This window comes from Diplotaxodon limnothrissa, linkage group LG18 (genome assembly GCF_057381915.1).
Source record: "Diplotaxodon limnothrissa isolate DT_005_m linkage group LG18, D_limnothrissa_male_GT1.1, whole genome shotgun sequence".
Classification (NCBI taxonomy): domain Eukaryota; kingdom Metazoa; phylum Chordata; class Actinopteri; order Cichliformes; family Cichlidae; genus Diplotaxodon; species Diplotaxodon limnothrissa.
Genome location: NC_140613.1, coordinates 43236911 through 43259713, shown reverse-complemented (window position 1 = coordinate 43259713; position 22803 = coordinate 43236911). Strand labels below are relative to the sequence as shown.

Below are 22803 nucleotides of genomic sequence, written 5' to 3'. Positions count from 1 at the left end.
CCGACTTCTTAGACATTTGAACCTAGACAGGAGACGTGTGAGAATGGCAGGAGAGGACAAAAGGAGAGATGAACGAACTGCTGGAGGATCAGAAGGAAAGCAAAACAGGTTGGAGACAAATCAGTTGCTCTTTAATAAAATGGATGAAGCAGCATGTACACTTGTGAGACATGCATGTGTGAGGTCAGGTAAACCTCTACAACATGCTGAAATGCTGCTTCTAACACAGAATAGACCGACGAGCATTAATCGTGTATCCCCACAGGATGGAGCCCGAGGCTGACGACCAGCGAGTGGAGCGAGGCCCAAAGAAGCGTGGCGTGCTGCCCAAACGACTGCTGATAATGTCGTCTGTGGCTGTTGTGCTCATCGTGCTGCTGACTGTCATCGTTGTACCTGTTGTGCTGCTCACTAAGACGCCAGGTACATTTTTACAATATGTACGATTTATATGATAAAACAATGATGCAACTTTGTTTATGATCCAGATGATGAAACATACCTGAGTAAATGTATTTATTACTCATCACCAGAGGTACATTTCACAGTACTTTGTACTTATATACTGTATTATATACAACTGCAATAATATCAGAGTCCAGCTGGAGCTGGTTGCAGCACCTGTGGCCTTCAAAGCATTTTCTCTGCATTGGATCTGAGCAGCACGGTGGCACGGTGGTTGCCGCACAGCAAGAAGGTCCTGAGTTCAATTCCACCATCAGGCCGGGGTCTTTCTGTGCAGAGTTTGCATGTTCTCCCCGTGTTTGCGTGGGTTCCCTCCGGGTACTCCGGCTTCCTCCCACCGTCCAAAGACATGCAGCTTGTGGGGATAGGTTAATTGGATAATCCAAATTGCCACTAGGTTTGAATGTGCGAGTGAATGTGAGTGTGAATGGTTGTCTGTCCCTGTGTGTTGGCCCTGCGACAGACTGGCGACCTGTCCAGGGTGTACCCCGCCTCTCGCCCTATGACAGGTGGGATAGGCTCCAGCGCCCCCCGCGACCCTGAAAAGGATAAGTGGAAGCAAATGGACGGATGGATGGATGGATCTGAACAACAGTCAAATCTGAGCAGACGTGCCAAAGCTTTGTTTCTTGTTTTCTGTTTGCACCATAGATCTTCCAAATGTTTCAGTTCAGGATTTTTTAACTGCTGTCATGTACACCATCAGTAAACTATGACATTACTGCTTTTACCTAACCTAATCATCACCACGTTTCACTGTAAAGACCAGGGCGCTGCTTTAGTTGGATGAGCAGGCGACCACGTGCAGCACGGTTTGAGTCCGACCTGCGGCCCTTTGCTGCGTGTGTCCCCCTCCTTCCTCTTCACCGTGTCTGTCTAATAAGGCCAAACACAGACTGTAGGCTTAGCCGTGGTTCTGAAAGTTGAATGGAAGCTCAAAGTGCACGACTGGCAGTGTTGTGACATACATACCTACTGCATGTAGAGTTCACCTGAGTGTACAGCGACAGTAAGATGTCTTTGCACAGGTGAAACAGCCCACAGTGTTGCAGGGTTTCACAGGGTGCTGCAGCCTCCAGCAGTGTGCCTTCTCCAAACGTAACACTTAAATACTCGCTGTGTCAGCATCACAACTTTATATTGCTGCTGCTAAAATCAGTGATTACAGTGATCAAAGTTCATTTGATATCATACTGCAGCTCATTGCAATGCCATGATGCATGAGTGCTCATCATTTGGCTTCTGGTCTTATGACAGGACCATAGTCATGTGGACAAAAAGTACACGGCTGCTTTGAACTGTGTGACTTTTGAATCAACTGACATGAAATGTGTAACAAAGATAATGTTACACGATGTGTTTTGTGCTGTTAGACCTTGGTCTCTTTGAGTAATATGTGACAGTAGCTTCTTTAAAAAAGACACTAAGAAAAAAGCATTCAGAGTCAGAACCAGACACGGAGAAGCTGCATTCAGCTTTTATGCTCCTTATATCTGGAACAAACTCCCAGAAAGCCTCAGATCAGCTGAAACACTCAGTTTATTTAAATCCAGGTTGAAGACTCACCTGTTCTCAGCTGCATTTGAATAAAGCACCAAATCCACACTTTAAGCTTAAATTTCAAAACTAACATTTAACTACTGATTTTATCTGTTTTGATTTTATATACTGTTTTGTTTGTTTGTTTGTTTGTTTGTTTGTTTGTTTGTTTGTTTGTTTGTTTGTTTGTTTGCTTGTTTTAATCAATTTTAAATCATGCTTTTTATTTGTTCTTGTTTCTAATGTCTCTGTAAAGCACTTTGAATCACCTTGTTGTTGAATTGTGCTATACAAATAAACTTGCCTTGCCTTCATGAGTATCTGCAACCTTCTTTAAAAGCCAAATCCCATCTGTCTCGCTTCAGCTGACAGAATCTTTAAGCTGAAGAAATGAATGAACTTTAAACAAGCTGCTCTCCCAACAAAGAGCAGCCTCCCCAAACACACCGTCGGCTGTTTTAGCTGAAAGCTCCCAGTTCTGCTGTGACAGGGACTACGTACCTATGACTCCGTCACTGTCTTGCTGTCCAATCGTGTTCCTCAGCTCCGTCTTCTGCCTCGTTCTCTGGTGGAGACATGCTGGAGTACTTGGTGCAGACGGGGAACATCAGTGAAGCGGACGGCCTTTTGGCTACGTGGTTTCACCGAGCCAACAGCAAGGAGGACATGTACAAAGCGCTCATGGGTAAAAACACTCACACAGACAACACTGCATTATTTGATGGTGTCGGTGCCTGAACCTACAGTCAGGTACAGACAAAACAAGCACCGCCTCCTGTCATCTTTCCAGGTGACACCATGATCTTGGAAGCTGACGTCACTCTCATGGGTTATGGGACCCCTGATGAAAAGCCAGTGCCGATCATGGCACACCCTCCCGACATATATAGTGACAACACTCTCGACGAATGGTTAGATGCTGTACTGGCTTCTGGAAAAGGTACAGATCAGAACTGTTTCCACAGAAAGTCCATCTGATCACAGTTTTTAAAGGCGTGTTCGTTTGCAGGCATCAAGTTGGACTTTAAGGCTCTGGAATCAGTGGGTTTGTCACTGGACCTGCTTAAACAAAAGGAAAGCAACAAGGGACTAAACAGACCTGTGTGGCTGAATGCAGACATCCTCAGAGGCCCCAACGTCCCAAGCTTTGTAGCTCCAGTCAATGGAAGCAGGTATGAAATCCAGCTAGACCGGACACAGACCCTTGGACAGAGTTCAGAATTAGGAAGGGAAAATGTCTAACATCTAAAGACTGATCGGGAGGTTGGTGGTTCGATCCCTGGATCCTCCAGTCTGCATGCCAAGTGTCCCTGGGCATGATACTAGCCCCAGGTCGCTCTCCGATCTCAGCACGAATGTAGTTAGGAAGCACTAAAAAGCTTAGAAGAAAGTGACTGGGTGAGTGTGGTGTGGAGACTTGGGAGAGCAGGAAAGTGCTACGTAAGAATCAGTCCATGTTTATGTCTCCCTCTTTTTTCAGGTTTTTGGAACTCATTCAGGACAAGTTTCCAGATGTGACTTTGTCTCCTGGGTGGAAGGTATGGCACGCTCGCAGTAAGAACCCCATTGAACCATTATACCAGGCATGTGACGAGGTTCTGGGAATGTTCCTGTCAGAAACAGGAAGAGACTCAAGGAATCCTGAACTGACATTTATGAGAGAATTCAAAGCTGGAAGAAGAACTTTGAGCTTCAAAAAGATCCTTTGAGCTAAAGTAGACAAAACAGCTTTTATGTTCCTGTGATCCCTAAAATTAAAGACAGTTGAATTAATGTTGACATGCATCACCCATCAAGAGTTTGGACACCTTCTCATTTCATGGTTCTCTTTATTTCTACTACTTTCTACACTGTAGATACTGAAGACATCAAAGCAAGATATATGGAATTATGTAGCAAAGAAAACAATGATAACTCTAAAATACATTTAGAGTCCTGTGAGTAGCCGCCCTTTGTTTTGTTGACAGAGCTGCGGCCTTCTCTCAGCTTCATGATGTCGTCACCTGAGATGGTTTCACCTCACAGGTGAGCCTGTCAGGGTTCATTGGTGGTGTTGGGACCATCAGTCGTGTTGTGCAGAAGTTAGCTGTGTACCAACCTATTTGACAACTGTTGAAATTCATATTATGGCAACAACCAATGAGCTAAGTAAAGAGAAACAACAGCCCATCATTACTGTAAGAGCTGAAGGTCAGTCAGTCGGAAACTTTGAATGTGTCCCCAAGTGCAGTCAGAAAAACCATCAAGACTACGATGAAACTGTCTGACATGAGGACGCCCCAGGAAAGGAAGACCAGGAGTCCCTCTGCTGCTGAGGATACAATCATCCGAGTCACCAGCCTCAGAAATCACAAGTTAACAGCAGCTCAGATTAGAGCCCAGATAGATGCCACACAGAGTAGAGACACATCTGAGTAGAGTAGTGTTAAGGTTCACAATTGAGGAAGGAGAGTACAAACCACCCATGGTCCAGAAGGTCTTGGTCAAACAATGATTTTAATGACTACACACGTGTGGGAAGACACTCTGTACGCAGACAGCCAGTAGTCCTCGACTTAATCAAAGCATGAACAGATATTTTATAGCATCAGGGTTTGATTTACTGACGCCCCTTCATGCGTCACAGATACATTTTATACATAGATCAGACTTTTAACCCAGAAGATCATCTTCTATTTTCATGGCTGGTACTTTCCGTTCTTGTCTTAAAGTGAATTGTTCCTCTTTCTTGTCGAGACATAACTAATCTCTCCTCTAAATAAATCTAACTAATGTGTGTGTATGTGTTGACCCCACATGCTCTTTGTGTCACCTCTTCACCTACTAACTGTCTGTGTCTCGTCCTCAAATGCTCTTTCTCAATTCACCTGTTGCACTTCTGACCTTTCACTAGACCAGAGGCTCACTGAGACTATGTGTATATCTTCTACTAAATAAATGTTTTAACCAAGAACCTCTACTAAAACCTTAATATAAAATGATCTGATATATAAGTGTTTTGTAAGCATGTATTGCAATTCCTTCTATGGCTCCAAGTCACTTACACAATAGATTGTCCGAACATCGCGCCGAACAAAGCTTCCGACCCCCAATTAATTGACCGAGCTCCAACTCTTCAATAAGCACAGATATGCATTGTGTATAAAATAGTCATAACTGCTTAAGGCCTTCTTAAAGCTATCTGTTACATTGTTAAAGCCTCGTCTTAGCCTGCTGCTCAAAATAACTTCCACTTCTGCAAAACTCTCCAAGCCTGTTTCCTGTCCTGTTACTTTTAGCCTTTCTGAAAGACACACTGTTCAACCCCTGAATGCAATATAAACTCCAGATTATATTATTAATGCAATGGTAATAATGACAATTATTTAGCAATAGCAGTAAAATAATTTCCCTGCTCCACACTCCCTCTCTCGACCTCTGGAACACCAGAGGTCGCAATACATTGTGTCCTCGCTCAGACCCTCTCTAGCCGTCCTCTGGCTCAACCAGCTCCCATTCGAGAACACTCCATGTGTAAGCTTAGGTTTTCTCGGTCCCTCTCTGGTGGTTCAGCAGGCCTCAAGATCTCCAGGATCCTCGCCCCTCCTGTGGTCGCCGAGATCGATCCTCTGCAAAGGAAACAAAACACCTTTTCCTGCCTCTCCCTAACTTATCCTTTTTGGGACTCTGTAATCAAAAGCATGATCCTAATTATGTTCTTAACTTTTTGACTTGTATTTATATATATTCTTCAACGTCCTATGTGTTAACTTCATTTTAACCTCACATTTCCTATGTTATCACCTGTTTTTGGTATAGCCTTTTTATTTCATTTTGCTCCCTTTAATGTAACAATACCTTCTAATTCTAATTTATCAGACTTAACCAAAATATATGCTTTCCTTCCTCTTTGGTCCTTCTTTAAGTTCAGTCAAAAAGCTAAATGAATTTGAGGCCTTTTGCCTGGAATCAATACTGTCATGTGTGTTTCTTAACTCTGTGTCTGTAAGCGTGTGCAATCCTTCAATAACTTCAATAACTCATATCAAAAAATGCAATATGTATAAAAATCATTTCTATTTACAAGCTCTCCCCTTTATCCTAAAAATACCTCCTATGTAATATCTGTATGTGTAAGCCTACATTATAACCACTACTTCTAGAAATGAAAAAGAAATCAAAGCTGTTCTCCTCCTTCAACCCTCACTAATTTTCCCCAAAGGATTTATTCACAGCTTTGAAAAACCGGCATTGTATCTTCTAAACAGGATTCAGTTCTGTCATGGTCCTGGGCCATGTTGGCCCAGTATTCTTGGTTCCTTGTATTTTCGCTCCTTATTTAGGCCAGGTTTTCTGAGGTGTCCTGTTGTGGTGTTCCCTAAGTGTTTTTTCCCTTTGTGACTCTTACCCCCTTGTGCCCCTCTGTGCATTTATGAGCTCTCGTCTCTCTTTGTGTTTATTCCATGTTTCCCCCAGCCTGTTATGTCTGTGTTCTCCCCGTGCTTTCTCTCCTCCTGTCTGAACCTCTGTGTACTTCCTGTTTTACTTTGACAGTCTCTCGTCAGTATGCGACATGTTGTGTTCACTCCTGCCCTGTCTCGTTATGTTTATCAGTGTCACCTGTGTTCCCCACCTGTGTGTAATCTCCCTGTGTTCTCTGGGTGTATTTAAGTTGTGTCTTCTGTTATTGTAGTTCCTGGTTCGTCTGTATTGTTTCCCCTCGGTCTCCCTGCGTCTCTTGTGTATTTCCCCGGACCTCCCTGCATCCTCGTTTCTGGTTTGTGTTATTAGCTTACCCAGTTTAGGTTTCCGGTTTCTTGTTTTTCCACCAGTACAGTTTTGTGCCCACCGTTGTAAATAAATATTCACCTGCACCAGAGCTGCCGCCTTTTGGGTCCTTTTCTACAACTCCACACGGCTTGCCCCGCAAACCGTGACAAGTTCACTTTAATCCTTTAACCTTAACTTAAAAATAACAGTTTCAGTTTTACCATATCCAAATGATCAAAAACCCAAAAGGTCCTGAAATGATCCTAAATTATTAAACAATTAAATTATTAAACCCTAAACCCCCCTTTATCTTGATACATTTTATGTGTCAAGATACTATACAAAACTTAAAAATGCTCAGTTTCCCCACTCATGATCCAATCTATGTCATAAAAATAAACTTAAAACAGAACAGTTATCAGTCATGTGTTTCTTCAATTAATGATAACTGAGTTACATCAAAAAATGTTTCCCCTTTAGCAATCGGCATTCTCCCAACAATATACTATAATCCCATAATCTAACCCCAGTCAACAAAACAGAAATTTTCTCTGGTAAAAACAATTGTTTGTCCACATTAATTCATCCTCACTCACATGCAGTCACACCATGTATTTGCTGATAGTGGAGCTTCCCGCGTCAGATTCTCCACCCTCAGCAAAATGAGCTCAGTCATTTTTTATTTTCCATAGGAAAATATTTCTTTATGCTTTTGGACTGGATTGACTCGCATAAAATCCTTTTTACAGGGACTTACGACCTTGATCAGTCCCCACAGGTAGCGTTCTCCTCAGCCAATTGTAATCTGGAAAGCCCCCTTATATTTGCTCTTCCGAGAATTTTCAGCGCCGTTATTCACTGTTGCAGGCCTGCTTAAAACAGAAATGAAAAAATAGAGCTGATTGTTAGCTCATAAAAACAAAACAAAATCACCTGACAGGTTTTCTTTAAGTGCACTGTTACAAAATAATGGGCCCAATTTTTAGACATGTCCATGTTTCCTAAAACTCCCTCTATTAAAAACAAAAACAACAACCCAAACCTAACTGACAGAATCAACCCATCACCACAACAACCTCAACAACCTTAAACACACAAGTTTTGCCACCACATAATTTCACCTCCTCAATACACCGAAAGTCTCATTAAAACCACACAATTTGCACACAAAAATCACCCCCTTATGCTCTGTAACATACTTACATTCAGCATAAGACCCCCTTACAACAACATATCACTAAACTATAAATTATTTCCTACCCAAATCTGCACTCCTCTTCTCTGCCATGCTTCCTCTTCTGAAAGTCACTTCCTCAGTCACACACACACACAGGAAGTTCCTTCGTCACCACTCACTCCAACTAATTTGCATACTGAGTCATCTCTCAATGAGTTGCTGTAACAACAGAAACATATGTTTAAACATTCCCAACTCATTAAATTATTTTATTTCTTTCTACAGTGATCACTACTTGATCACTCAGTACGAGAGCACTCCTAAGTCACTCTTTTAAAACTACTTTAATCACTTTTTGTTTACATAACTCACTCCCTTTGTCATATGGCTTCTTCTATTCCTCAATTACAAACTCAAATGCATTTTATTAAACATTCACACCATTGTATCATTCATACAAAATAGCAAGCTATTCCTTATTGCATATGTTTGTGTTCTTAGCCAGGTTTAATCAGTGTCTATGCATTAAACTCCATGAGCTTGTCTTGTCTTTATAAGGTTAATGCATTTTCTGTTTGTGTATGTTGCTTTTGCAGTGTGTCAGACTCCTTCATAATTCTCCACTTAAGCCGTCAGTTTCTTTCCCAAATTTACTAACCCTCATTTTGATTTCCCCTTAAATAACAGCATTCCTTGTCCTCAGCCAGAAGTTAGGGCTCCACTTGCCACTTACCCCCTCCGCCTTAGCCCAGCGGCTTTACCCTTGAGGTCCCGTCTTCTTCACTTCATCTCACCAGTGAGTCTGAGCTCACAGGGACTGAGTGAGGCCGAGTAATCGTGGCTGTGCCTGCCTTAGGTTGTCCCAGGGTTTCGAGGTGGGATCTTACCCGTCATGGGCTATCCAGCCTTCCATACTCGCCTGATACGGGGGCCAAGTGGGCAGGGGAGGGAACACACTGGCTCTGGAAATTAAAGGAGTGTAAGCTGCTTCCTTCATTGCATCTTATATTAAACTATCTCACTTCTGATTCCTTCCTAGAATAATTTCACATATGGCACTTTGTGTATGTGTGTTTTCTATTCATTAATGTAATTGTCAGTTATTTTCTCTCTTCATTTTACCTTCTTTTGTTTGTTTGTGACGTTCTACTTTAGTTCTACTAAACCTTGATGTAAAAACAATACACCCTTATTTCACGCACACACTCTGCATTTTGCCTACGCACACACTTCTCTCTCAGACTTCCTCTGTTCACACACCACCTTGCACTCACTCTACTATCAACTTTCATAGTGTTATTATTATTTAGTGTTTTGTACACCTCACACAGAATCATTCAAATCGAGTACTCACAGCATTCACATCACAACCTTCAACTTTCACTTTTAATCCTGCAAGACGCAGAGATGGACATCTCCTTCACCTAACATAAAACTAAATTACCATATCAACATACAATTACTGAAATTCAAACTCAAATACACCGTCTGTTTTAATAAAGTCAAAGAGTAAACGGGTGTACCAAGTGTATGTACTTATGTGTTTTTAAACTGAAAGAAAAAGAAACTCAAACTCTTATAACATCACTCATGCCTCTCTCAAATTAAAAACACTTTCAAACTTTAAAACATCCTACTTTACATCACCAAAGAAATACCTCTCACACCTTTATTCATCATTCAAAACCTTCTAGTCACCGCATTCACACTTAAACTGTGACCAGAGTTGAGGAATATAACTCAAAACACACTTCCCTAAGAGTATTTTAGACATGCTTGTCATAATCAAAAAGAGCAAGTCAAAAACAAACAAACGAAAAATTGAAACCTCCATTAATTCTCACCGCACACACAAGAAATGGAAAAAATAAAACACACCAGCAACTAATGCTGGAGAAAAGTTACTACTGCAAGTAATGTGTTAGTCTTAAATATATACAGTGCACTCAATATATTTATATATCTGCATCCAAACTCAGTCAATTACTATACATCCACTACGGCAACTCAATACTTTATTTATAGTCCTCTAATAAACATAAATGGCATCTTAAACACACACTCTACAATGTTTGCAGCAGTATTTGTAAAACCAACTGTGGTTTAAACAGTTCACTGCTTACTCATTTGCATTTTCACTCACACACACACCGTCTAAAAATAGCTCCAGCATTGCCTCAGACTCCTTTCACACAGAGATCTCTTATTTTATATTACAAAGACATCTTATATTTACAACCACTGTCAGATCTGTCAGCTTTAGCGCCTACACAATTTAGACAAATTTAAAATAACCGCCCAGCGGATAAACTCCCTGAGTTTTTTGCGACCAATTAACCAGTATCAAGACTTTAACTGTTTCTGGCCTCATCTCTAAAATCCCTAACTCAATTTAAAGGCGTCAACCAACCCAAACTTTGCCTGAAGCTCTATTTTTGGCGTTTCCCAGCCAAGGCTTACCCTGAAGTGTTAAGTTAAAGTTACACGCCCGAAGTCCAACTTCTTCCGACCAAAAAAGCGCAGACTACCGTTCCAAACGGTAAGGAGACTCTAACTCCTAGTTATTCTGGAGTGCCCCAAACTCCACAGTAACCAACTGACTATCCCTCTTTGAGGACAATGCCTAAGCGTCCTTGGCATTGGCAAGCGTTACCTCTGAGCACTGCGCTTCCTAGAACCCCCACGGTTCCGTTCTAAAATAATTTATAATACTTTGAAACAACAATCAACACCCGAAACAAGTGTATGACTGAGGCAGATGCAACCTAGTGGTCAATTTGACCGCTCAGGTCCACTCTTATGACCAAATTTGGACTCTAACCAACAAAATAACCAATTCCCTACCAAACTACTTGAGACTCAAACTCAATTTCTTTGGGACTTCAACCCAGTATTTAAACTTTTCTTATCAGACTCTTAACTGCTTTCATTTCTTCTTAGCAGAACTCTAACTGCTTCAACTCATGAGATTTTTCATCAAAATCAAAACAGACATCCACCAGTAACTTCAGTGAGTAGACTTAAATTTTATCATGTCCAATTTGGCACACTTTGGAAATAATTCAACAGGTAGTGCCTTACCTTTTGGATAAGCCGGCTTATGCCCACTCACTTCGACCACTGGAATTCATGTCTGCCCGTCAGACCACCTAAGACCAAATTTCTCCATCTACACCTCCTCAACCACCGGACGAAGCCCCCAAATGTTAAGGTTCACAATTGAGGAAGGAGAGTACAAACCACCCATGGTCCAGAAGGTCTTGGTCAAACAATGATTTTAATGACTACACACGTGTGGGAAGACACTCTGTACGCAGACAGCCAGTAGTCCTCGACTTAATCAAAGCATGAACAGATATTTTATAGCATCAGGGTTTGATTTACTGACGCCCCTTCATGCGTCACAGATACATTTTATACATAGATCAGACTTTTAACCCAGAAGATCATCTTCTATTTTCATGGCTGGTACTTTCCGTTCTTGTCTTAAAGTGAATTGTTCCTCTTTCTTGTCGAGACATAACTAATCTCTCCTCTAAATAAATCTAACTAATGTGTGTGTATGTGTTGACCCCACATGCTCTTTGTGTCACCTCTTCACCTACTAACTGTCTGTGTCTCGTCCTCAAATGCTCTTTCTCAATTCACCTGTTGCACTTCTGACCTTTCACTAGACCAGAGGCTCACTGAGACTATGTGTATATCTTCTACTAAATAAATGTTTTAACCAAGAACCTCTACTAAAACCTTAATATAAAATGATCTGATATATAAGTGTTTTGTAAGCATGTATTGCAATTCCTTCTATGGCTCCAAGTCACTTGCACAATAGATTGTCCGAACATCGCGCCGAACAAAGCTTCCGACCCCCAATTAATTGACCGAGCTCCAACTCTTTAATAAGCACAGATATGCATTGTGTATAAAATAGTCATAACTGCTTAAGGCCTTCTTAAAGCTATCTGTTACATTGTTAAAGCCTCGTCTTAGCCTGCGGCTCAAAATAACTTCCACTTCTGCAAAACTCTCCAAGCCTGTTTCCTGTCCTGTTACTTTTAGCCTTTCTGAAAGACACACTGTTCAACCCCTGAATGCAATATAAACTCCAGATTATATTATTAATGCAATGGTAATAATGACAATTATTTAGCAATAGCAGTAAAATAATTTCCCTGCTCCACAGTAGAGACTGTACAAATCAGGCCTTTATGGTCAAATAGCTGCTGAGAAACCACGACTAAGGAAAAGCAACAAGCAGAGATTTGTTTGGGCCAAGAAACACAAGATGAGTCCAAATTGGAGAACTTTGGTTCCACTTTGTGAACGATGGTCTCTACATGCACGGTTCCCACTGTGAAGCATGGGGTTGATGGTTTGCTGGTGTGGGGGGCTTTACTGGTGACACTGGTGGAGATTTATTTAAACTGAAGGCACACTGACCCAGCATGGCTACCACAGCATCCTGCAGCAACATGCCATCCCATCATGGAGAGTGATGGAGGCCTGGCCTCCACAGTGGAGATGGTAAACACATGGTTTATATTTTTGACTGAATAACAGCTGTATGTGCTTTATTTCTTTAGGTCCTCTATATTCACCAGCTCACAAACGAAACCTACTCCAGAGCCACGGTGGAAGAAATGTACAACATGATCAAAGACGTACCTCAAAGGGTAAGTGTGAATCCAGGTTTCAGTGGTCCCAGTTCAACACGCTCCCATCCCAACACGCCTGGGACAAATCGTCGGTGTGTTGCGTGCTGGGATGAGAACGCTCTGAGGTGTCGGAGAACGGCAGAGCTGACTGGTCAACGTTTCGTCTCTTAGGTGACGTTCCCAGTCCACGCCATGCTGGTTCGCAGCGGCTGGCAGCACCTGAGCTGGCTCCTCAACCAGTCACCACGGTAACAGATAACTTCCACGTTTACTATGGCAATGACTGGAAATCTGCTAATCAAACCAGTAACTGGGGGCTGCTCGCTGCCCATGAGCGCCACAGACTGACTGTCATGTTTTGTGTCTAGGTTCAGCCTGACTTTGTGGCAGGGCTCTGTTAACCCCAGCGTCAGCGACCTGCTGTTTGTCCGTGACAACACCCACCCGTGGCAAGTCTACTATGACATATATGAACCCACGCTGTCAGAATTTAAGCAGGCTGTAGGTGAGGAGCGTTCATATGGAGCAGACTTACACAGACTATGTTTGGGTAAAATAATAATTGTGTGTGTGTGATTTATTCAAATCAACAGATTTGTTTTCAGTGAGTTCTGACTGTTGTTGAAGACTAAAGAAAAACATTATTAGAAAACTACATGAAAAATCATTGGAAACTGAACCTTCTGCTCATTGTGTGCATTTGTTTAAGCTTCTTCTGAGATGAAGAGTTTGCTTCTGTTTAGTTCTTCCTGGTTCATTGTGTGTGTTCACAGGTAAGCAGGACAGCGTGAGGAGGTTCTATCCTGGAGGAGATCTGATGGAGTTTCTCCACCCAGGTTACAGCTCAGACCTCATGAACCGCCTGGCTGTGCCTTTGCTCCCCGTCACCGGCCGGGCCTCCCTGCTCCGTCAGCTTTCAGGCAGGTTTTACACCTCAGGGTTTATAACCTGATTTTAACGGGCCAGACTGAAACGCCCGGGCAAAGCACGCTCTCAAAGTTGTACTTTACATATGCTAGCGACATCTGGTGGTAACATCATGAATGACAGCGGGGCACTGTCGCCAGAAACACCAAGAAACTGCCTCATTTGTGCCACGAAGCATTCAGAGATCCCTCGTGAGTTTTTTCTCAAGGTATTTTTAAAGTGAACTTGCTGTATGCACTGAAGTCATGTGGCAGCTGAACCTTTCGTTCACATCGGTCATCAGGATGATGTTCTTAGTGACTCTTGGTGGCAGAAAAGCTGATGTCCTGGGATTTTGACCGTTACAGTAACAATTGTGAAAAACGCAAACTATCTGTTGTTTTGGTAGAAATGAAAGCGCCAGAAGTGTTCACAGCTGTGCTGAGCAGAGAATACAGAGCACAGCTGCTTGATCAGAAATCAGTGTTTGAAGCCGCAGTGGACCGAGGCGGCGTGTTGGACAACGGGGAAGTGACTGCTGCAGAGGTGCGGCTAACATTTGGCCCTTTGAGTATCAGTCGTGGTCACCGCCTGTCCGTCCCTTCACAGCTGCGGTCTCCTCATCACCTCATGATAATGCAGCATGTCACAGATCAGCTGTTCATCCTGATGATGTCAAACTGTAAACCTGCACATGCTGCTGTCGCACCACCTTAAAGTCACACTGATACTCTGTTTCACTAACAGGTGGGGGCAGCGGGATGCTGGTCGTTCGTGTGACCTCTGACAGCAGTCGACCTGGAGTCCTTCTGGTAGAAGGTTCTGGAAGGAGCTCAGAGCTCCTCACACTGCAGGTATATCTGTAGATCACCAGCCAACCACCAGCCAGGTTACATTTTTATTAAGGCCAATCATGTGTGTGTTCTCAGGATGTTATTCAGACCCTTGGGCAGGCTGCTGATACCTCCTGGGGAATTTACCTGAGGGTCCAGAGTCAGCAGCTGCTGGAGGCTTCTCTTAACCTGCTGCAGTCAGCCTACGGGGCCGACGAGCTCCACAGGCCTGTGTGGATCAGCATGGAGGGCTTACAGAGCAGCGACAGCACAGCAGTAAGCACATCTGATCCCCCCGAAGCAGTGTCTGCAGACAATACGTTAATAAAGAACAGAGCAGACGCATGTCACGTTTAACACACCTGGCTGGAAATCCATCCAACTAGAATCGAGCAGGTGTAAATGTTGGAGCCTCCTCGAGGGTCCACCCTGGCTGGGAAACTATCACACCCCCACAGAGAGAACAGTTGTATAAGCTGCATGTTTGTCAGACGGTCCCCAAGCAAATGCAATCCTCTGTTCGTCATGAAGGCTTTTTAGCTGCTCAGGCTTGGTCAGCCAAGCTCAAGTTCACTCCAACAATGTCCAGTGCCGATCCAGTTAGACGATGGAAACGTGTCATTTTAGGCTGTTTCATAGTCGTCCTTCTCTTTGCTCCAGGTCTTTGTGTCCACAGTCGAGCGCCTGTTTCCATACGTCACTGTAGTCCTGGCTGAGCACAGATGGCCTCCTCGGATCCCAGCGGCGGTGTCACAGAGGGTGGCTCTACACCTGAATGCAGCCTCGCTGCCCACGGGGCAGGAGCAGCTTTATGCTTTACTGGGAATGATGGACAAATACGACTTTATAATTGAGGTGGACACAAAGAAAGGTGGTGCAGCTGTCACTGTGGTGAAGGAGCTCCGTGCACAGCGTGCAGGCAGAGCAAGCAGAAGCCTGTATATTCTACCTCAGTGATCAGAGCACGTGTGGGCTGAGAGCAGGTTTAAATGTGCTTTTATAGTCACCACAGAGTCTCAGTGTGTATATAAATGCTGCTGCTTTGGGTTGCTGAAGTTAACATCATTATACTGTGTATATATGATTCAATGATTATTATAAAATTCATAATAAATTCTATTAAAGGAACCAAGTCCAAAACCAGAATTAGCCTCTTAGCCTGTGTGAGCCTGTCCGAGGTTTGTGATTTGTTAGATTTGTATTGTTGATTGTCATTTATGCTTAGAAATATTTACTTATATATGCTTAGAGTTTTGTAATTAGTTGTAGATTGGTAGAGGTTTTGATCCTTGATAGTCTGCAAACTTTGTGTGTATTAGACAGCACTTTGGGAGCATGAGAGGTCATACCGTGTCTTATTGTTTTATGGTAGGATTAACGTAGCTACGTCTGTTCTAGTCTAAGTGCTCTTTGTTTAGATGAACTGCAGGACTTCCTCACCGTGTTATCTAGGATGAACCATCTAGGGTGAGGGGGAGGCTACCCTCTTCCTGACCAAGGATGTTTAACCCTTTGATCAGCAACACACACACACACACACGCATACACACAGGCAAGGTACTCTTTGTTTGTATGTAGACGTCGTATGTTAATGAACCTATGCATATTCATGTAACCTCAATAAAAGGGCAGTGTTACAGGAGGACGGACGAGACCAACTGGAGTCAAGCGGTTGTCCGGTTCTCTCCCGTGCACGAGTAACATGAAGAACTTTGCCTATTTGTGTCTTGCTTAGCAGTGTAATTATATTGTCTTAACGTTCCAGCGAATAGGTTTATGCTACAAACCTAACATGATTCAGCAGCAGCTGAACACGTATGAAACACTCTCCTGCTGCAGCTAACATTTCACATGCAGCCCGCCTCTCTTACTGACTGCAGCACTGCATTATTTGCATCCATAAATGTGTCTTTAAAGTGTCACAGGTGGCATCAGTGCTCTCAGAGGCTCACTTGGTACTTTTAATGCTGATTTTTGAACGTTTACAACAAAGAAAATCATCCATCACTCGATTAAAACAAGGAAAAATACAACACAGCACTTTATTGTAGTTCAGTGGAAAAAGTGAATATTCATGTTTTAAACCAGCACGTCATGTTGAACTGCAGCAAACAGTTATAGTGTTAAAATGAACCTGCATTAAGTACAAGCCCACACCTGTACAGCTGTTACAGTCATGTACCTTTAACCTACAAACATGAACAGCAGCTCAGTCACTGACACAGCGGCTGATTTTACTCACTTAACACGTCGATTGTTACTGCTGACCTTTGTATCAATCCATGAAATGATCATAAAGTCTTCCCGCCACATAAACCAAGCAGGCTGTCCCCACAGTAGCGTCTGGTGCTGAGGAGAGCCTCGGACAGGCTGCTGCCACTGTCACAGTCTGTTCCTGGTCAAGTACTGGCTGCAGGAGCAGAAGGTGTGGTAGAAAGAGGAGGACAGGCCGGCAATATCTGTGGAGATGTAGGGAAGGACCTCCGGAGACGCCTGGTTAAAGTAGCTGATCTGAAAGAAAGACAACATACTAATAACAGCCAGCTGTGATAAGAGCACATGTACGACTGCTGCTTTTCTCACCAGGGACTTGTTGTCTTTGGTCTCCAGTATGGTGAATCCAGCACACAGAACCTCTCCTCTGTTATAGCCTTCAGTGGGAGGGTGAGTGGGCAGGGACACGGAGCGCAGGGCGATGACATACGGGTCTCTGAAGGAAAACAGAAAGGGAACGCATCAGGAAACCCTGCAGGACACAGGTGGATGGATCTGGCTCTACTGACCCGCTGCCACATGGCTTCCTTTTGGAGGCCAACAGGATGAAGTCCTGGAGAATCCCTTTTGCCTGATTGGCTGCAGTGGGAGATCCCATCGCGCCATGACGCACCGATGGAGTCACCACACGATATATGAAGTCATCGTTGTCGACCAGCTGAATCAGCTCGCACTTCCTGTTTGAGGAAACACATACACACTGTTAAAAAGGGGACTGGCAGCACTGTTTAAAGACTAAGCTGCAGTTCACTCCACAGGTATCCACGCAGAGGCAAACAGCTGCTTCTGTGCTTCACCAGCTGAGGGGTGGAGCTCGTGCATAGGGACACTGAAGGGGAAAACTACATAACAAAGGGCTTGGTGATGACATCACCCAGATCTCCACCCATCTCTGCTGCTTATCCTTCTCAGGGTCGCAGGGGGTGGAGCCTATCCTAGCCGTCTTAGAGGCAGGGTACACACTGGACAGGTCGCCAGTCGGTCGCAGGGCTAAACACGAGAGTTTCCAGTTAACCCAACCCACTAACTGCATGTCTTGGACTGTGGAGGAAGCTGGAGGACAGGGGGGAACCCAGGGGGGACGCGGGGGGGACGCAGGGGGAACCCAGGGGGACGCGGGGGGAACCCAGGGAGACGCGGGGGGAACCCAGGGGGACGCGGGGCGAACCCAGAGGGACACGGGGGGAACATGCAAACTCCCCGGCCTGATGCAATGATAGCATATTAGATGGAGTTGTAAATCTAAACTCCACATCACTGCATAAACAGCTCGTGCTCCACCTTACAATCCAACGTATTAAAAACCCTCGCTTGGGGCAGACTCCTGCCGCGACGTTCCACCGGAGAACCACGGCCTCTGAACCATCCATCCAGTCCTTATTAAGGGTCAGACTGTGATGAAGCCAACAGGACTGCATCATCTGCAAAAACAAGGAAGCTGCCCTCCTCACATCAGCTACACTTAGAGATCCTGTTCGTGAATATCACACACAGGATCGGTCACACACCCTCGAGTCCTCCTACTGAGGAGCAGCCACAGCTTTCACTCCATTTCTAAATGGACCGCTGCGATACACCCCACAGACGCCGTCCTGGTACCTGGTTGTCCGAGTCTACAGAGCACTTCTAAACCTCTCTCCAGACGTCCTGTGAGGGTGAAGATCTGGTCCGGTGTCCCACAGCCAGGATGGAATGGGGGCCCAGATCTTCTCAACAGTGAGTTAACGCCTCCTTTTCAGCTCTGTGAAAAATAACTTTCCAGGGGAAGCTGAGCACTGCGATACCTCAGTGACCGATCCACAACATCCAGTTATTGTTTTAAAACTGGGATTTCCCACAGTGGTCTGCTCCACCAGCACAGGCCCACGGTGTTGACAGCATCGGAGACAAAGCTCCGCCTCCTCCACAGACGAGGGGAGTTTGGGTTCAAGAGCTGCTCACCACGTTCTTTCCACCACCTGCTGGTCATGAGATCAATGCAAAGCGTAAGGCTGCAAATCTAAGCAGCTAGGATGAGCTTCATCTGCAGGCTGGCTCGGCTGGGGGAGAGCCACCGTTCCCCTTTTATGTAAACGTGAGAATAAAGAGACAGACAGGCCCTCACAGCTAATGTCACTTTAACCTTAACATGTCAGCCTCAGTGCAAAGTGAGCAGCATGAACCTAAACCACACGTCGCTTATTTTTAACCCTGAACCTCAGAAAAGTCCATCATTGGAATCGGAGAACAATACCGAGGCAGCGAGTCGAAACAGGCCGCGCACAGAAACCGCTGAACTTGACTCGTAGCAACGGGCAAACAGACGAGTCCCAGAGTCTTACTTGTAATGCGAGTCCCAGCTCGGCCTGTTGCTCAGCTCGGCGAGTAAATCAAAGGCTCTGTGAGCAGGAACGTCCACCTCACATTCAATCTTGAAACTCAGCATGGACTTCTGCTCCAGGGTGTAAAGCTGAACCTGTGAACACAACATAAAGCACCGATGGGCAGACTCACACAAACAAACAGCTCATTAGTGAGACGCACATACCTGGTCCTTCTCACAGCTCAGGCGCCAGCTGCTTCTGGCTGCCAGCATCTTCAGAGCTGAGACGTTGTTAAAGCTCAGATACACCTGGAAGCACAAACACAGGAACCACAAACTCATCTCCAGAGCTCAGCGTTAGCAGGCCGCCTCCCGCCATTCAAATACTACTTATTATATATGAATCAGCGCCGTCTAACAGTGTAAGTATTAAGGGTGCAAAATGAAGACAAACTGCTGCAGCACTATTTCTCATCTGCAGTGAAGGTGAAGCACAGCGGTGCGACACGTCGGCCTGTCAGAGGTTCAGTCGACTAAATCAGTCTGCAGGCACGGCGGGAGTCTGACTGTGGCTCAGGTTTGGAGCTAAGTGGGACGACATGAACACGCTGAGGTCTGCTCGGTCAGATCATACAAACTGCAGTGGAACAAATCACTGAACATCCTTTAAGAAAGAAACAGAAATCACGTCCCACAAGTCGTGACGACGCAGCACCGACACACAGCTGAGACGCTGATGTGGGTGAAGAGACTCAGCTGAGAAAACTATTAAAGGTTTACTGTGTCCAGCTCAAGCACAGGCTGTGACAGGATCATCATCAGCTGACGAGCAGCTGTGGAAATCACCTTATTGGTGCAAAAATACTGTTTTATGTCCCGTATGTCCGGTAGATTCAGCTGCAGAAATGAGAACTAATGATGTGTTTGTGACAAGCTGCTAGTAACAAGGTGCCAAGTTGTCTTATTTGTAATACAGTAATACACACATGTATATAAAGAAAGTTTCTCTCCCGTGAGTCCACGAGGACTAACGTGAGCAGTACAGGTGACGGCGTGGAGCTTCTCCTCACCTGGTTGGTGGGATCCCAGGGAACAGACAGAGGCACCTCCCCCTGCGTGCGGGAAATGATGTACTTCCTAAACACAGAGGAATGCTGCATCAGGATGATGGCACTGTGCACAAAGCTGCACAACAAACGCTGATGTAGCTGCAGAGACGGTGCATTAGGGGCTGTTTGGAGACATGTACCTGTCCAGCCTGATCTTTTTCCTGGCCGTTGCCTCCTGAAACCTCCTTTGTCCTTCCTGTAAATGAGACGGACACACAGGCAGAGGGCACCAGTGTGTAACACAGCGGGCAGATTCCCAGCACCAGTTTATGACCAGTACACCGATCTGTGGCACAAACTGAGTGGAGTGTTATTACTCGGTGTTTGTTCATGCTGATAACGACCCACGACTACAGCGAGGCCGCTCCATCAGACGGATTTATGACTGATAACATGATGTGAAGCTCTGATCGCTGCTCAGCCGTCACGGCTTAATGGTTAATCGAGTGTTTCTGCACCTTCTTTATGACACTCGTGTTTTATCCTACAGGACGATCTCCACAAGCTGCTTCACCACAGATGAAGCGTGAATGAAGCTGACACCAACATTATCCTGTCAATCTACTGCTCCACACTTTAACCCCACCAGCACACACTCCCCTGACCGAGCTTTCCTGCAGGTGTATAATGTGGAACAATCATAGTAATGCTGTATTTACATGATTTCAACATTTGAATGGAGTTCATAATAACAGCGTTCACAGTGACGGGGCATGTGGACGTGCTCAGGCCTGTGAGCCACGGACGCTGTGACGCTTCCACCAGAAACAAAGGAAGGAAAACGCACGCAGAGGCCATGTTTCCTGCTGCGCAGTCATCCATCCATCAGCACCACGGGCGGTGCAAAAGGCGGACCCAGCTACACTGATGTCACCCACCGCTGCCTCTGAGCTCACCTTGGGTGAAGATCAGCTGTTATCAGGAGTCTGGCTGTGAAACGTTCATAGCTGACACCTTGTTAGCCAATCAGAGAGCGGTTTCATACCACAAATTCTGAAGCAGATTTCATGTCTTTCAGTCAGTATTAGCCAATCACAGACAGCCGCGTCACATCCAGACACTTTATGGATGCAGCACGCTAACGAGCCGTTTGTGAGCGTTAGTTTAACTCACCAGGGGTTCAGGTCGTATCCGTGGTAATGTGCGTGGCTTCCCGCCATCATCGAGCACCTCAAAGGTCATGAAGGCGGAGTTTATGTGTCGGTTAGGCCCCTCCTCATGGTAGGCCTCCGCGCGCACGCCCACCTCCATGCTGCAGTAAGGACACGTGTCAGTATGCAACCAGTGGTTCTGTCTGCTGCACAGCTGCAGTGCTGCGTCTCTGCCAGCGTTCTGGGATACCTGTTTCTGAAGGCGTTGTTCACTATCGCCTTCAGCAGCAATCTGTCTCCAACCTGAGAAGGTCCTCTGAAGGTGAACATGTCGATGGCTCGAAGGGTGGGATGAGCCTGAGACAGACGGCTGCAAGCAGAGAGCACAGAGACAATAGGCCACGACCTCCCACGTGCTCGCCGTGTTCAGGTTACTCACACAGCTGGACAGATCCTTTAATCTGCCACGAGGGCTGAACTACACTGATCAGAATGTGGAGGTCAAAGGTCACAATGGTGCATCCTATTTTTAGGTAAAAATATGAAGGAAGGACGTGTTTGTGACTGTACCTGGCAGCGATTGTAGCTACGTTCACCATCCAGGCCATGATCTGCCCTCCAAATGTATTCACCTGGGATTCAAACACAGCAATGATCTGACAGGCAGAAGTCTCAGCGGTACCATCACACACTGATGAACAGTCACATGTAAAACAGCTGGGTGTGTGTAGGATCCATACACACAGGTCAAAGTTAGATGTTTAGACACAAGTTCAGCCATTCGTGTTGTTTCAGAAATCGCTCTGCCCGGGGCTGGGCGCTCAGGTATGTAGCAGCTCAGTCCCGGTGGCTACTTGGCGGGGCCTGGCGCCTGTTGCTCGGTCAGGCCTCTTCCGGGGCGTGGGGGGCCCTCGGGCTCGGTTCAGTCAGGCACAGCTGGCTGCCAGCAGAGCCGGCGGGCACGCCACTGCAGCCCCCTCTAGCTTCTGCTCCGTGGCTGCTGGGTGACCCCTCATCTGGGGCTCTCCTCAGCCCTTCCCATGAGGGTGGCACGGATGCCCCTCCGGTGGTCCTCCTTGGGCTCTCGCACTCTGGGGCCTCTGGATGTCTGGGGCCTGGATCTCCTCCATGCCTGCTTCATGCCCTGGGGGGCGGGGCTATGGCTCTCTGCATCCTCTAGCAGACCATTACATGTGGAAACCATTTGAATACAAGCGTGCTGATCCACACAGGTGTGCACTGTCCATAGACACAAACTACACCTTTCTTGGCTGCTACTTCAAAGCACATTGTGCGCTGTCGGTCCTGCTTGCTGCACAACAACATTCAGTATTTAGTATTTACTGCTGTTTACACTTAGCTAGATTAATGTGATGCTGTTGTGTTTAGTATGTTGCTCTGTTTTTTGCTTGTTTTCTCTTTTTTCTCTCAACAGCTGATCCAGGAGATTTTTTTCTCTTCTTTCTCTTTTTAAGTTTCCTTTCTCACTGTCCCTCTCCCCTTTCTTTTCTTTCCTGTCCCTCAGTCATGTCTGTCCCGTCTGTAACAATTGAAAATAAAATTAAATAAATAATAACAACAAAGGTCGATCAAATGGACCAATACGGCAAAGCTGTGATGATCCACTTGGTAAAGTAAATCCATTGGGTCTCCTTGTTGGTCTTCAGACAACAGATCTGGCTAAAGAACCAAATGGGACAGGC

At 45.2% G+C, this 22803-nt stretch overlaps 2 protein-coding genes across 4 annotated transcripts in view; one reads left to right on the top strand and one right to left on the bottom strand.

Annotated features, from left to right (window-relative positions):
• Positions 1 to 43: 43 nt before the first annotated feature.
• fam151a (family with sequence similarity 151 member A) lies at positions 44 to 15281 on the top strand. The gene is made up of 13 exons (XM_085378637.1): positions 44 to 108; positions 266 to 423; positions 2549 to 2689; positions 2795 to 2944; positions 3014 to 3176; positions 3485 to 3542; positions 12514 to 12603; positions 12757 to 12833; positions 12954 to 13090; positions 13359 to 13505; positions 14239 to 14345; positions 14421 to 14600; positions 14985 to 15281. Exons 1-13 carry the CDS (start codon positions 44 to 46, stop codon positions 15279 to 15281), a joined length of 1770 nt encoding a protein of 589 aa, XP_085234763.1.
• Positions 15282 to 16194: 913 nt separating this feature from the next.
• Positions 16195 to 22803, bottom strand: part of acot11a (acyl-CoA thioesterase 11a) — a 14630-nt gene continuing 8021 nt past the window's right edge. For all 3 annotated transcript variants that reach the window (XM_085377996.1, XM_085377997.1, XM_085377995.1), the window contains 10 exons: positions 21671 to 21732; positions 21351 to 21470; positions 21123 to 21261; positions 20150 to 20205; positions 19971 to 20037; positions 19126 to 19209; positions 18920 to 19053; positions 17108 to 17275; positions 16908 to 17034; positions 16195 to 16835 (listed from right to left, as the gene is read on the bottom strand). In XM_085377996.1, coding sequence (XP_085234122.1) covers positions 16707 to 16835; positions 16908 to 17034; positions 17108 to 17275; positions 18920 to 19053; positions 19126 to 19209; positions 19971 to 20037; positions 20150 to 20205; positions 21123 to 21261; positions 21351 to 21470; positions 21671 to 21732 — 1086 coding nt within the window. In that variant the 3' untranslated portion in view covers positions 16195 to 16706. The remainder of the gene's footprint in view (positions 16836 to 16907; positions 17035 to 17107; positions 17276 to 18919; positions 19054 to 19125; positions 19210 to 19970; positions 20038 to 20149; positions 20206 to 21122; positions 21262 to 21350; positions 21471 to 21670; positions 21733 to 22803) is intronic.